The sequence below is a fragment of the Mchenga conophoros genome, linkage group LG6 (genome assembly GCF_057382185.1).
Source record: "Mchenga conophoros isolate Kocher_MC1m ecotype Shallow Benthic linkage group LG6, M_conophoros_male_GT1.1, whole genome shotgun sequence".
Taxonomy (NCBI): domain Eukaryota; kingdom Metazoa; phylum Chordata; class Actinopteri; order Cichliformes; family Cichlidae; genus Mchenga; species Mchenga conophoros.
The window spans coordinates 15095260-15107593 of record NC_140531.1 but is presented as its reverse complement, the minus strand read 5'-3'; the positions used below and the strand labels follow the sequence as shown (position 1 = coordinate 15107593).

The 12334-nt window shown below is 41.6% G+C and overlaps 2 protein-coding genes across 2 annotated transcripts; one reads left to right on the top strand and one right to left on the bottom strand.

Annotated features, from left to right (window-relative positions):
- Positions 1-804: 804 nt before the first annotated feature.
- LOC146572340 (uncharacterized) lies at positions 805-4013 on the bottom strand. Its single transcript, XM_085278484.1, has 3 exons — positions 3997-4013; positions 1892-1944; positions 805-1556 (listed from the first exon to the last, which is right to left on the bottom strand). The coding sequence occupies exons 1-3, from the start codon at positions 4011-4013 to the stop codon at positions 805-807; spliced, it is 822 nt and encodes a 273-aa protein (XP_085134610.1).
- Positions 4014-5416: 1403 nt separating this feature from the next.
- Positions 5417-12068, top strand: LOC146572339 (synaptogyrin-3-like). The gene is made up of 4 exons (XM_085276383.1): positions 5417-5681; positions 6867-7101; positions 8607-8752; positions 11069-12068. Exons 1-4 carry the CDS (start codon positions 5577-5579, stop codon positions 11294-11296), a joined length of 714 nt encoding a protein of 237 aa, XP_085132509.1. The 5' UTR covers positions 5417-5576; the 3' UTR covers positions 11297-12068.
- The last annotated feature ends 266 nt before the right edge of the window (positions 12069-12334 follow it).

The window sequence follows — 12334 nt, the reverse complement described above, 5'->3', positions numbered from 1 at the left end:
ACATATACACATAAACATAAATAAACTTACACCTACAGTACTGTAGGACGATGATTTATACCAGCTTTTGGAAGGATTTAGTCTTCAAAACAGTTTGTAGCCAATGTGAGGTGATAACTTACATAGCTGGAACACAGCACCACTCTCCAGTTTGTCATTTGGTCATCCATCCTTCTCATCGGGTTGGGGTAAGGCTGTCTTCTGGGTGGAGTATCTCTCTGTGTTAGCTCCGTCCTGGACGTTGAGTGTCTGAAGTGCTGAATGCTGGGAGAGGACGATTTTAAAGCACCTGAAGACAAAAAGACAAAGAGAAAAGCATGAATTCACAGATCACCGAGTTGTTCAATTTACTTTTCTTCTGTTATGTGTTTTTACTTCACCTCTGATCCCTGAGCCACAGGCTATACCTTATGTAAAAACAAGAGACTACAGTCAGTTCACTACATCATTTTTAAACCTTTTCTAATTATTCGTGTTGACATTAAGTACAGACTTACCTTTGTCCTGCATGGTGAGCTAGAGCTTGAGAAAAAATATGTAAGTCATTTAAATAGTTACCTGTGATATCAAAAGAAATAGAAGTAACAATATCTAAAACACTACCTTACAGTCACACAGGCAAAGTCACATATTAAGAAAAAAACAATACATTTCACATGTGTTAGTTAATATTTTTTAAAAGTCAGATATTCTTAGTTAGCTGTCTTACAAACATCACAAGACACAAAGGCTTAACTTACAAATTACAAAGTTAATTAAAAATTAAAAGATATTTACAAGTTTAAAAACAAGTTCTAACATAATCTAGTCAGAGTCGCTGTCATCAAGTGAAAGGTTAAAAGGCCTTTCCCAGAAGCGTCTGACACCAAAAGAACCCGATGATGTTGAAGGGCCATAGAACGTGTCATCACTTACCTTGCTTACCTTTGCACTTACCTCTTCAGTGCAGATGTCTTCTGTCCTTCTCTTTGCTGAGGAGGTAAGAGCTGAGGTTGAAGGAGAAGGAGAAGCTGTAGGATCAGCAGAGGAAGCAGCTGAGGGAGTAGATAAGAGAGCAGGTGAAGAAGGAGCAGCTGAAGGAGGAGCAGCTGACGGATCACCGACTGGGGCAACGACTCGAGGGAAGAGTGGGTCGTTGGCGTGGCCGAAAGGCGGCATGGCGAATGGGGCACCACCTGGAGAAATAGGACGTTGCCAATCGTGCCAAAACGGCTCTGGAGAAAGCTCCCGGATGAGAGGGGAATCATCTCTCTCATCCATGGTGTCATACCCCGAGTCATCGCTAAGCCAATCGCCCCACTCTTCTGAGTCGTTCCAGTCAGATGAATTGTCAGTGTCTTCACTCACCTCTTCAACGTCCTCAGGTACGTTGGGAGGGTACTCACCTTCCTCTTCACTGTCATCAGGATGCTGTGCTTCATGAGAAGAGGGGGAGGGTGAGAGAGGGAGATACTCACCATACTCACCTTCACTGACAGTGTCAGTGTCATCCAGGATCCTGATGACTTCAGGAAGGCCTTCTTCTGCAGGACGCTCAACCACGTAGTCAAGACGACCTGTGAGGAAACAAGTTTAAAATAACATTAGGAATGTAATAAACACCAAGTGCTAAAGCAACAGACCTACATCTGTTAGTTTGAGCAGATGATGAGAGAAAAGCATTTTAGGCTACATTTATGTCAGACTGAATGACACTTCTTAAGTCTGATTTCAGTTGTTTGCTGGAGGAGCAAAACAGTTGTTTGGTCTACAGGTTTTCAGAATGGAGATATTGACATTATTTGTATTTTTACTGTACAAAGAGGCAAGAGCATGATGGTGAAATAAAAACTGAGTCTGAGAAAGAAACAAATGGATATACTGCTAACATCTGCACAGACAGCATGCTTACTCGGAGCTTGGCTAGTTTTGACGTCTATGAGGACCCAAATCCAGGAGCCAGACCTTCAACGGGTAACAAAAGCAGTGATGAGCATTCAGGCTTGCAGCATTGTCAACATTCCTACAATGGACTCTCTACAGTGGCCCCGAGGGGCCAAAAGGACCGCAATTTAAGAAAACGTCAACAAATATGATAGTAAGATTCTATCTAAAATTCTGGCTAATCGATGATTAAACCGGGTAATAACCTCTCTTGTACATGTAGATCAAGTTGGTGTCATAAGTTCACGCTCTTCAGCTGATAATATTAGGAGGTTAATTGACATTATGTGGGCGGTTCAGGACAGTCATTCTCCCATAGCTGCGATTTCATTGGATGCCGAAAAGGCATTCGACAGAGTTGAGTGGAGATATCTATTTGCCACTTTGGAGTGTTTCGGTTTTACTAAAAGCTCTATTAACTGGATTTGGCTTGTATATGTAGACGCCAAGGCATCAGTACTTACAAATGGAATAATAGGGCCTCCTTTTGAACTAGGTAGAGGAACTAGATCCCCTCCCCTCTCCCCACTCCTTTTTTGCTCTGGCCCTTTAGCCACTGGCAGTGGCTATTCGTAGGGAGCCCAATTATCCAGGTGTTAGTATAGGGAGAGACTGTCATAAACTGTTGTTGTACGCCGATGACATTTTGCTTTTTATATCAGACCCAGAAAAGTCTTTTCAGTCCTTGCAGGTAATAATAAATACGTTCTCAGGTATTTCTGGTTACAAGGTGAATTGGACCAAGTCAGAGGCCCTTCCGCTAACTAGTTATTGCCCTAGGTCGCTTTTTCCAACCGGTATGTTTTCCTGGCCTCAGAAGGGCATTAAGTATTTAGGCATTACCTTCCCACCTCACCTGTCAGACGTGATAAAGATAAATTTTGAACCTCTACTTAGCGATATGAGAATTAATGTTGATCGCTGGTCTCAGATGTATCTTTCGATGTGGGGAAAGGTAAATGTAATAAAAAATGGTATGCACACCTAAGTTCAATTATTTGCTGCAGGCTCTACCAATCCATGTTCTTTTGAAATACATCAAACAATTTGACCAGATTTGCAAAGCATTTATATGGAGTATTAAAAAGCCTAGATTGAATTTGAGAAAACTGCAGAAACCAGTAGACAGAGGTGGGTTAGGGATGCCCGATCTACTTTTATATCATTATGCTTTTTCTCTTAGGCATTTGGCACATTGGTTTTTACCCCCTGAGAAAGCGCCTACTTGGTTCTCCATTGAAAGTACTGCATCGCCATTTACACCATTATATAGCTTATCAACTAATCTGTTCCCCCTCATCCAATCACATCTGGTATTTTCTCATTTAAAAGAAGTATGGAAAAGAATGTCCAAATTATTCAAATTTGACCCACATCTCAACCAATCTGCTGGTATTTGGTATAATCCCAAACTTTCTATCACCAAGTTACCTTTCTTTTGGAAGCTCTGGTTTCAGAGAGGTATAACAGTGCTGGGGGATCTTTACGAAAACAGTACATTTAAATAATTTGAAAAACTTGCAGAAGAATTTGATTTACTTTGGCAGGAATTTTGGAAATACCTGCAACTAAGACATTTGATGGTTTATACATTTGGCTCATCCGCAAAGTTCCCTTTAAGCTGCGATATTCTGGAGGAAATCAAAAAATCTTTGGGTGTGGACAAGAGGCATCAGCTTATTACAAAATGCTTTTATTAGCTTCTGATCCTAACACACTGTCCCTCAAAAGAACGTGGGAAATGGCTTTAAATCTCAGCTTTACACTGAGGAATGGAATGGCATTCTTAGGAATCTGAAAAAAATGTCACGTGAACTGCGTTCAAGATTGGTTCAATTTAAGATTTTAAATAGAGTTTACTGGACACCCTCACGGTTGCACAGGGTGGGTCTAGCGACTGACGATGCATGCTGGAAGTGTCAGCAGGATAGTGGCACACTTTTACATTTGCTTTGGGGATGCTCCAAGGTCCAAGATTATTGGACTCATATTCACACTGTAGTAGAGAAGGTTGTAGGCCATTTATGAACAGTCTTTATGTACTAGGAGACCCTTCAGCTTTGGGTCACTTACCTACTCCTCTTGCTCATTGGGTACAAATGGCTATTACGCTGGGGAGGAAGCTGTTGGTGAAAGAGTCGGAGGCCTCATCGACTCCTGCCTTCTCTCAATGGTATATTTCTTCGGGACAAGTGGCAGCTTACGAAAGATTATCATATAGGCTGCTAAATAGACTGGACGACTATAATGACAAATGGGCCAAGTACCTTTCATATACAGGTCTCGGTAGTACACGTATCGAGCTAAAGTAGTTAAGGTCGGACTAATCACAATAGCTGTAATTGGGTTTATGGAAAATATTGGCATCATTGTGTATTTATGTTATTTTGGATTCTGTTTTTGATGAGAATATGTACTGATTCTCAATTTATTTTGCTATTGTAACTGTGTTAAGGAGTGGAATGTCCATTCTGTTATCTTGTAGGTTTTTGTTGTTTGTTTGTTTGTTTGTTTGTTTGTTTGTTTGTTTGTTTGTTTGTTTGTTTGTTTTTAATTATTAAAATCTAATAAAGTTCAAGTGGGAAAAAAAAGAAAGAAATCGTCAGCAAATAGAAAAACCCAGGAAAAGCAGACAAAACACAAGTGAAGTAGGAAAAATGAAAACAAATTAGAAAATAGAAAACAGAATTGTTTCTAGGGACACAATGCTCAACAGCTAATAGCAAGCATGTATTATATGAATCATTTTAAATTCACATTGCCTTGAATTTTTTTCTTCTTCTTCTCTTGAGCGCGTCTCAGCACGGTCCTTTTTAGGTTTTGTGCCAGTGCAGGGGCTGTCGGACATTTGAAGACCGCGAACGTTTAAAAGTAATAAGCTTTTATATGTGTGGATCTAGAGCAAAGTGAGTGAAAGCGAGAGCTGTGTGTCAGTATCATTCATTCATCTCTCCTCACTATTTCCCCTGTTTAAGGACACAACAAGACTACATGCTTGTTTGGCCTGTGATTTTAGACAGTTGTTGGGCAGTTGCTAGGCAACGCGGTGACGTCGTGAGCACGCGAAATGAAAGTTTTGTGGAGGTGAATAGACGACGTTGTCCAGAAATGTCAGTGATAGGCTGCTGTGCTGAGGTTTTATCCATGTATAAATGCAACAAACTGCAATCTGTGAGCCAGGAGGAGCAAACAAAGGGCAGAGATTCCCTTTAACATGGGTTCAGTTCACTCTGTGATAATTCGTTATGCAGTTTTTTCAGATTTATTATTTATTTATTCAAAAATAAATCGCCTATTATTTGGTTTATTTATATATTTATATTTGACATGGGTTTATCGCTATTTTTTTAAAATAAGGTACACATGTTATCGATAATATTAACATATTTCTAGCAAGAAACAAATTACATAAGGATATTCAAGCTCGCGTTGATATTTTGGGTAAACAGGCGTGACACCCAGAAACCACGCAGCATATCGGTGTTAAGCTGAAGTCACGGTGAGTGTTATATTGCCGCAGCCTGTGCCGAGCTGCTGGCGGTGACGCGTTGTGACTTCACACGGAGGCTGGAGTAGGACGTCGCCGCTCCGCGCAGCTCACACCGACTCGTCTAGTTCTCTCGGCTGGAGTCAGGCATCAGAAAGCCGGAGGGATGCAGCCAGCGGGCGCGTACGGCGCCGGGAAGGCCGGGAGCGTCGCCTTCGATCCGGTCGCCTTCTTCACGCATCCCCGCACCGTCCTCAGACTGCTTTCGTGGGTAAGCCTCCCCTGCACTGTGTGGGTATCTTCATCAATGGATAGGCCTACCTGCAGCCCCCCTCTCTGCCTCGTTCCCACTTACATCTGTCTGGTGTTTCATCCACTCACGTCTGCATTTTACATCAGTGGGCTATTTTTGCAAAAGGCTGAGTGTCTGAATTTCAGCTTTTACAGCGCTCACATCATTTCAGCCTCTGGCACAGAGGCTACAGGGCTGCCTCTTTGTGTCTGGATGGAGCTAATGTGAACGCTCGGGGATAATAATGCCCCCCAACCGGAACGTAACACCTTTGTTTTCTCTGTGCTGTGCTGCTGTGAGTCACCATACAACATTTCAGGAGCACAGGAGGCAATGTGCTACAGATGAGCAAAAGCAGAGCTAGTTATAACAAAGCACACCAGCCCTCCTTTCCCGTGTGTGTCCTTCATAATTCAGCTCATCATATGTCAGCTAGTCACTGTTGCTTTTCTATTTCTATCCATCCATTTTTCTTTGACCTATCCAATTAGCACCCGCTGGATGAAAGAAGACATTAAGTTGAATGATTTCACCATTAGTCTCCAAACTATGATTTGAGCCTAGTCCTGAGAAGTATTAATGACATATGAGATCTCTGTGGACCAAATGAACAGTGTAAAGCTGAATTACAATCACACAATACAAAAGTGGTGTAGCTGAAACCTGTAAAGCTCATCCATGACACTTCTTTGTCTAACTGAAAAGGATTTTAGGGTAGCTCCTGATATTTGGCTACAGATTCATTAAACAAGGGTGCTTTAAAAACTAACAGTTTTATCTACCTCTGGCAAATGATTCAATTTGTGTTTTATAAATAAATAAAAGGAAAATTCTTAGTGCTTTGAGAAACCAGTTGTCTTTGAAAGAAATCCCATTCTTATTACTTGGTATTATCTTTACTCAGTTTCTGTTTCCTTTTATATCAGAGTTCATTTTCTGCACGGTGTGTCACATGATGACATTTAAGTAACTGGCACAAGTGTTTGTTTTTGTTGCAATTTGGGCGACATAACCCTTTTAAAGTATCATCTAATTGTGGAGAAGAAGGATATCCTTGGTCTTTGAGCTCTCAACCGCAGGAATGCATGGCACTGGCGCGCCGGTGTGAGTTAATTCTCTTCTGCGTGTCAGGTAATAAACCGGCCAACACGTCTCTCCCTGCAGGTTTTCTCCATCGTGGTGTTCAGCTGCATTGTGAATGAAGGCTACATCAACATCGGCAGCGAGCGTTTGCTCTGCATCTTCAACAACAACGCCGACGCCTGTAACTTCGGTGTCACCGTGGGCGTGGCCTGTTTCCTCGGCAGCATCTTTTTTCTCATCCTGGATGCTTACTTTCCCAGCATCAGCAGCGTCAGGGACAGAAAACGTGCGGTCCTGCTGGATCTCGTCTTTTCTGGTACACAGTTATCACAGGCCGAATATCGTAACACACAACGTAGAGCTAGGTCCAGGAGCATTTGAGGTACATGTGCTAGACATCATCTTTTGGATATTTACAAAGAAGAAAATCCTTATATTTAAAATTATCTTGGCTTGCCCAATTACTTTTTACACCCCTGAATCCTAAATACAACACTTTTGTTAAACCCCTTAAATTCAAGCGGCAAGTCGATCAGTTTCAAATAGGCAAAACAAAAGTATTAAAGCCAAATCTCAAACATTTTAACAACAACATTTAAATATCAGGCATATAACACTGTATTCTTTAATCTTCTGGGAACTGCACATCTTTACTTTCAGCCAGCACTTGGCTTAGCTTAGCAGAACACTGGCAGCTAGCCTGAGTCCTGCATGCCCGAAGACAGTAAAAGAAGTGCAGTTTCAATAATACACATCAGTCTTTCAATGTAATTTAAAAAAACGCTTCTGTAGTAAATGAAAGAAATCTGTCAGCATGACTCTTTAGGCTTAAAATGCAAGAAATGAATGTGTAAAAATTACAGAAAAAGTTGTGGTAGCTCATTGAGTAAACTGTCCTGTGATTGTAAAATAGGTTTTTTTGTAATTGACAGAAAGTGTCGCTTTAATAGATGGTCAAGAAACATGAAGATTTCTGTCATTTAATGTCCATGGTGGAGGTCTGTGTCATTCATAAAAGCTATAAAACATCTGAAAATACAGTTCATATTTTCCAAAATTGTCCAGTGGGCTGGATTGGTGCTTTATTGTGGGGCCATTCATGGTCCCGGAGCCTTATGTTTGACACCCCTGTTTTAAAGGAAAGGATTTATCTTTAACAGCAACATGAGCTTCACCTTTGTGGTGTTGAGTGAAACAGCGCATAATTTAGCACACATTCAGGTTGCTGTTGGGATAAATTGTAATAGCTGGTGATTCAGTCCGTGGTCATTAGTACACATTTTCAATCTATCCAATATGCCGGGTTATGAAAAACAAAGATTAATGATTGTCCTTCCTCAGCTAACAGTTTGTGTTTATATCTAATTAGGAAATGTTAGCACACTAATAACGCTCAGCTAAAACTATTGATCATATATCATGCTTACTGTGAGCACTGTGAGCAGTGCTGTACTAAACGTAGCCCATGACACCTGTTAATTCAGCGGCTGAAACTTGATTTTGTATGTTTAATAGTTATCTGAAGCCTTCAGTGCAGAGAAGCTGAGAACATCAAAGGAATAAAATATATTTTTAGAATGAAAAAAACATGAATAGAGTATAATCTTCTTTCTTTTTTGCCTTTTACAATTTGCTTCATAATCAAGTCAGAAAAACAACAGAGAGCAGAATCTCTCTTTAACATGAAAGGAGACAAAATTCATCTTTTCTGGTTCTCAAATAGACTGGAGACACTTTTTTCTGTAAAAAGTCGAACTGGGAAAAATGTGGTAATTATGAAGTGACCCTGCATCTAAAAGGCCTGTTTTCCTCTCCTCAAAGGTATTGCATGTTTCCTGTGGTTTGTCGGCTTCTGTTTTCTGGCCAATCAGTGGCAGGCGACCTCTCCGGAAGAGCTGCCGTTGGCGCAGGGCTCCGACGCAGCCAGAGCCACCATCGCGTTCTGCTTCTTTTCCATCCTCTCCTGGGTGTGTATGCTTACACCTGTCGATTCCCACTGCCCTCTTTGTCTTTTGCACGCCTGTGAGCATGTGGTTATCATCATCATCTGATATTTGATCACCTGCATGCTCGCGTGTGTGTTTTCAGGGTTATCAGTGTCTGCTGACCATGAACACATTTAAGAGCGTTTCCTTCACGGAGGTCGAGCAGCTGCTGCCCACGACCCCCCCGGCCCTCTCTCAAGTCTAACACTGCCGCACACACTTGGTTGACCTGGGCAGCTTCCAGGCGTCGGTGCTTGTTTGACCGTGTGTGTGTTTGTGTAGTTTTGCTGACAAAGCATCTCACTGCTGAGAACTGCATTGCAAGAATATATTTCAACTGAGACAGTTAGCTCATTTATTATCCCCTGGTGACTCAGTAGAGCCTGTTAAAACTAGCTTAACACCAACCTATAGCAGCCATTCATCTCACTGTCATCGGATAAGCTCTAATTGTGTCAAGGAAGTGGTTTCACTTTTTCAGTCATTTATTAACCATTAAGTTGAAAAGGACTCAATTGTTCCCCTGCAGAGGGTTAGCAGCAGGTGGCAAACAATCATATTAAAGGTTCGGTCGTCTTCAGGCTGTAGCTCCTCTCTGGAGGGCATTACTCATTAAACATGATTAGCGAGTGACACCTTGTAGTTGTTTGGGCTTCAAGGCTGTCATTTTTTTTGACAGGAAGCTTGTGTTTGAAAGCAGTTAAATCTGCATATAACCTTGTGTCGAACCAAAGAGGGTCTGTGTGAGATGATGATAAACAGCCTAGTGTCTCGCTTAAGTCACAGGTCCTTGAGTTTGAGGTTTTATCAGATGCACAGTAGTCTATAACAGTACAAAGAAGGATTTCAGTACTTTGAATTGTTCTTTTAGCAGCAGCTGGGATGGACTGCTCTCCCACTGTGACACTAAACTGGGGAAACTGGGATGAATTTTCCAGTTTGTTATCCCAGTGTAGAGCCAGTGTGGGTGTGAGAACTTGGCACCTGGTATTTCATCTGTCATTAAAATGAAACCTGAGGCATTTTGAGAAGGTTTCCAATTGTAGGCACAGTGTGAGTGACAGGGAGCCTAACACTGCTATAATTAAATGCATGTTTTATGCCCAGTTTCAGTGTGATAGGAGACACTCGGGTTTAATAAAAACAAATAAATATAATCTTACAATAATGATCGCAGCGCATTTATGTCTATGTGTCTGCATGTGCACTGTCACACATACACACAACGATTATTAACATTCATATGTTGTTCGATTTCCTGTATATTGGATTCATTTTATGAGTCGCCTGCAAATGCAATATCAGGTTCTCTGTTTGCATTCGTTTCAGTTTTCTTGTTGAACATATGTTGCCCATACTTAACGCTCACTGTTTCCTGGCATCTTCCAAATTTGTACCTACGACAGAATTTCTTCTGACTCACCACTAAATACACTAAGTAAATATAATTTAAAAAATAGCCCAGGCTTTAAGTAGTTAACATATTACTTATTTTCCTCTGTAAAACCATTAACGCAGCGGTCCCATTCTGTCAAATGAGCCTTATAGCGTCCATAACTCAATGAATAAGAGCAGCTTTTAGTTTAAAGAGTTTAGTTTAGCATTATATCTGTCATCATCTGGGTTTTGTGAGACTTCAGAATCAACCGTATTTTTATGAGAAGGTGGATTGCTGAGGTATCAGGTAATGTTAGCCAGCCTAGTCAGCAAGTTGCATACATAGACTTTGTGTCACACAGTCACAGATACTTGCTAAATGGTGTTAAATAACATGCAAATAAAATACCTGAATGTCACCACAGATGAGCACAGACTAAATATGGCCTGATTCACACATAATTTTAAGCCTTCATGCCTTCACTGTTATTGCGATGTTATTAAGGAGGTAAATTGGCTATGGAGACCAAAACATAGTATAGCAGGCTGTAAACATGTTTATTTCTGATGTAAAGTTGGGCATTTTAACATGAGTGTCTCACTCTGGGAGCGAGCTTCGAGTGGCCACTCGAGGAACTGCAGTTTGATTTTTCAGCTCTGCAGGTTTTTATATTGTTACATTGCGCTGTTGTTTCATTGAAGACTCTGAAACTGCGTAATGGAAAAGCACAACACTTAATCCCAAGTGGTGTAAACCTTCTTCTTCTTCACCTTCGTGCTTCTTCTGTCCATTTTTCGTCACTGCATCTTTAACCAACCCGTGCACATCTGCAGGCTTCTCTAAAAACAGAGTGTTACTCAGCGTGTGATTAACAGTGTTAATCGTTAACATGTGTGTGTCTGCGTGTGTGTTACTAACAGGCTGTGCTGACGCTGAGTGCGCTGAGACGCTTCTTAACCGGCAGTAACTCAAACTTATTCACCTGGCAACACCTGGATCCCATCCCTAGCAACACTCGAGCTACACCATACCCTATTGCCAATGGCGCTACCATAGTTACCACAAATCCCTATCAAGCTCCGCCCTTCACTGAAACCCTGGACCCCCAGAAGCTCACACAGCAGAGACCCTTGGCTCCTGCCTTCTAGAGACACACACTCAGGGAGAGAAGGACAAGATGTACACGACATGGACAACTTCCTGCCTCACTGTTGAGCGGTTTCTCCGTCCTCTCCTGGGATTGGCAGGATTTTGGGTCATGTGAAGCGTGATATGTTATCACCATGGCAACTGCTGGCTGAGCTTAGTTATTTGTAACTGTCTGTGTCAAGAATTCCGTCTTCTGCTCATGCACACACACAGATACCGGCGCACGCAAACACCGCTGTACTCCCTCACACCTGGAAACAGATGCACACACACACACACACACACACCCAAACACACACCTGGAAACACATGTACATACACCTGGAAGAACACACGCTCACGCCTTGACTGCATGTTCATATGGTGAAGTGCAGATTAACATAGATGTAGATGCAGTGATGGTGCTCCATCTGCCTTATTAACAGATAACTTAGCGAAGGAAACATGGAGGACAGGGAAGCTGTGTAGCTATCTATTTCTGTTTGTCCTCAGTCAGCCTGGCCAATCACAAGCTGCCCTGCTGACACGTGAGCTCCCATTGGCTGAACGTCAAACAGAAGGTCGGTTTGACCAATAGATTGTGAGCAAAAAGAGTGAGGCCAGGCAGACCTTGCAGAAAATGCTACATTTTCTTAGCAGGGGAATAAAGGCAGGACTGCTTAATGCATTTTGTATGCTATGGTGTTTTAGTGTGAAATATTCATGTGATTCAATATTTTATTGTGATATGCTGAAGTGGTATTTGAAAATAAAATCTATCTACTACCACCACCAGAGTCTGCCTTTGTTTCCATTATCTTTAAATAACTTCTTTGCTTCCTGCAACATGAGAACACATTTTTTTGAAAATAATCATGTGTTGCGACAAAGATCCGGGGACGTGTTAGCATACTAATCACCATTTGCTGGAAGAAGGCCATAGAGTGGTTAAATTCATTAGCGGCAGCAGGCAGCTGCTGTGTGTTATCATTATTTTTAGATTAGGAGGCACGTGTTGAAGACTGCGAATGTTTCCGCTTCTGTTTCTTTTTACCATC